We start from the raw sequence: 2,545 nt of genomic DNA on the forward strand, positions 1-2,545 counted from the left end.
GAACCACGCGAAGCAGAACAACATGACGGTGAACCACCAGCGGCCCGTCATCGACAGTTTCAAGTGCTGCGAGGACAAGATGACCTGCTGCGCGCCCGGCTTCTGGTACCAGTTCATACAAGAGACCAAGAACAAGACAAGAAGTTAGTTCACAATATTTTATTTACCTTTAAATAGTTTTTTTAGAATGTGTGCTAGCGACACCAACATTATATTACATTTTTAGTTTAATTAGCTCTAATTTATTATATGTTTTTCCAGTTTACGTGTTCTTGGGCTCGACGTCTGGTCTCATAGAAATGATGACTGCCATGGAGTCGAATCAGTTGTTCGCTAAAGGAGAGTACATGGTTATATTTGTGGATATGATGACATACTCTTCGAAGGATTCATTAAAGTATATTATAAGTAAGTGTATAATTTGTGAGAAAATCTTAACAGCTTATTCTCGTGTAGATTTAATTGTACATTAAATGATGAATAATGTTTTACCTTCCATAGATACCGAAGATCGTGGCTCCAAACTGGTGTGTCCGAGCACTGCGGAGTTCAGGAAGCGCGCGCAGTCGCTGCTGGTGGTGGTGTCGTCAGAGCCGACGGGCGGGTACGCGAACTTCACCTCTAAAGTGCAGCAATACAACAACATGAAGCCATTTGAATTCCCATTGCCCACAGTTTTTGGAGATAGATTCACCAAGGTAATATATTTAAGTAGGGTATAACAATAGAAAAGTTATATCACTCCCTTTAGTGTACAAGACTGTATATGGAGACTGACAGCGGTTAGTAAACAAATGTTTCTATGATTGGTGTCAACAGTAATGAGGAAATTATAAATCTGATATCACATGGTTTTATATTTAAGTTGAAATTATTTGCTAAATTTAGCCATAGTTTAAAATTAAACGAGGATACACATTGTTTAAAAATAGTCTCCTAAAAAGTTTAATTGTTAATTTCAGTTTGTATCAATATATGCTGCATATTTGTACGATTCGGTGAAGTTGTACGCCACAGCTTTAGATAAGTTAATAAGAGAGGAGACCGACAAGGAAAAGTTAACTTACAAGAAACTGATGAGCATCGCTACAAATGGTTCTCGAATTGTTGCCGAAATGATCAAATCCTCGCCATATAAAAGTATGTTCTTTTTTTAAATTTATAGTCACATGTGTCTTTTGAACACACATACAAACACTCTCACATACAATCTGTTCTAATTGCTTTTAGTATTATTTCCAGTTTATTGTAAAATATTACAAATAACTACTTTTGTGTTATGCCACATACAAAAGTGGCAAACCTGAGTGTACTAAGTTTTGAATTATTAGTATTACGAATTAATCATTTTTTTACTTTTTATATTGTCTGTGTGTTGGTATTAAATGTTGCGATAAACAGGTGTGTCCGGTATGTCTATCCGCCTGGACGAGCGCGCGGACTCTGAGGGCAACTTCTCCGTGCTGGCCTTCAAGCCCACCAACTTCAGCGACAACAACATCAACTGCTCCTACAGCATGCTGCCCGTCGGCAACTTCCAGCAGTCCTCGCGCAAGTTCCCCGTCAGTTTACCACATTTCTTCTGCTTTCATTCAAACATCCATCATTCCTTATAGCATCTAAACGGTCAAGCAGATTTCTATCCCATGCTTTCTGCATATTTGGACTGTTTTTATATTGAGGCTATATTCCCAACTTAATTTCATTAAAAAGGATTAGTGTCCAGTTCACACTTGGTCATTACAGTTGCGCCCGCCAGAAATAGGAGTCACTGGCGTCAGTTAGCGTTCGCACTATACCAGTTGATTGCCAATCCAATCGAGCACTTCTCACTAACTGTACGCGTCAGGTCGGTGAACAATATATTAGTACTTATCAATTTTAATGTGTAATTACAGGAATATAAATTAAATCCTCGCCTGCCTATCGACTGGCCTGACAGCGTGAAGCCCGAGGATGAACCATCTTGCGGCTTTCTCAATGAGAAGTGTCCGAAGGATGAATCTCAGATCACGTCGCTGGTGGTGGCGGGCACGCTCGCTGTCACGCTGTTCTGTGCTCTCGTCGTCACCATCAGCATCTACCGCAAATGGAAGATAGAGCAGGAGATAGAAGGGTTGCTCTGGAAGATCGATCCACATGAAATCGCCGGTTATTTGGGCAGCGGCCTCGTGTGGTCACCTAGTAAGGTAATAATAGTTTTTCTACACTTATAATTCTGTCCCGTAATAACGCTAGATAGACGTAGTGGTCAAAGCCTTTATTTTATTGAAATATATTACAAATAGACTTAAAATCACGAGAAATCGATACATTCGTCGAGCATCTTGTTGTGTGGATTTTCCTAAACTTGATATTTTATGATGTGACAGCTGAGCCTGGCGAGCGGCATATCGTGCGAGAGCCGGTGCTGCACGCAGATCTTCACCACCACGGCGCACTACCGCGGCAACGTCGTGCGCATCAAGGAGCTCAAGTTTGCTAAGAAGAAAGTTAGTACTACATTTTTTTTATATCATCTATTTTCATTTTTCTCAATATTAAA

General features: G+C 40.1%; 1 protein-coding gene across 1 annotated transcript in view; it reads left to right on the forward strand.

Moving 5' to 3' along the window:
- LOC106109318 (guanylate cyclase 32E-like) overlaps positions 1-2,545 on the forward strand; it is an 18,840-nt gene that overhangs the window by 10,309 nt on the left and 5,986 nt on the right. Inside the window, exons 5-11 of the mRNA XM_013290769.1 lie at positions 1-143; positions 262-408; positions 502-698; positions 963-1,140; positions 1,402-1,562; positions 1,899-2,189; positions 2,373-2,531. The exon at positions 1-143 is cut by the window's left edge and continues 74 nt beyond it. Coding sequence (XP_013146223.1) covers positions 1-143; positions 262-408; positions 502-698; positions 963-1,140; positions 1,402-1,562; positions 1,899-2,189; positions 2,373-2,531 — 1,276 coding nt within the window. The remainder of the gene's footprint in view (positions 144-261; positions 409-501; positions 699-962; positions 1,141-1,401; positions 1,563-1,898; positions 2,190-2,372; positions 2,532-2,545) is intronic.

The sequence above is a fragment of the Papilio polytes genome, unplaced genomic scaffold (assembly GCF_000836215.1).
Source record: "Papilio polytes unplaced genomic scaffold, Ppol_1.0 DF821289.1, whole genome shotgun sequence".
NCBI classification, from domain to species: Eukaryota; Metazoa; Arthropoda; class Insecta; order Lepidoptera; family Papilionidae; genus Papilio; species Papilio polytes.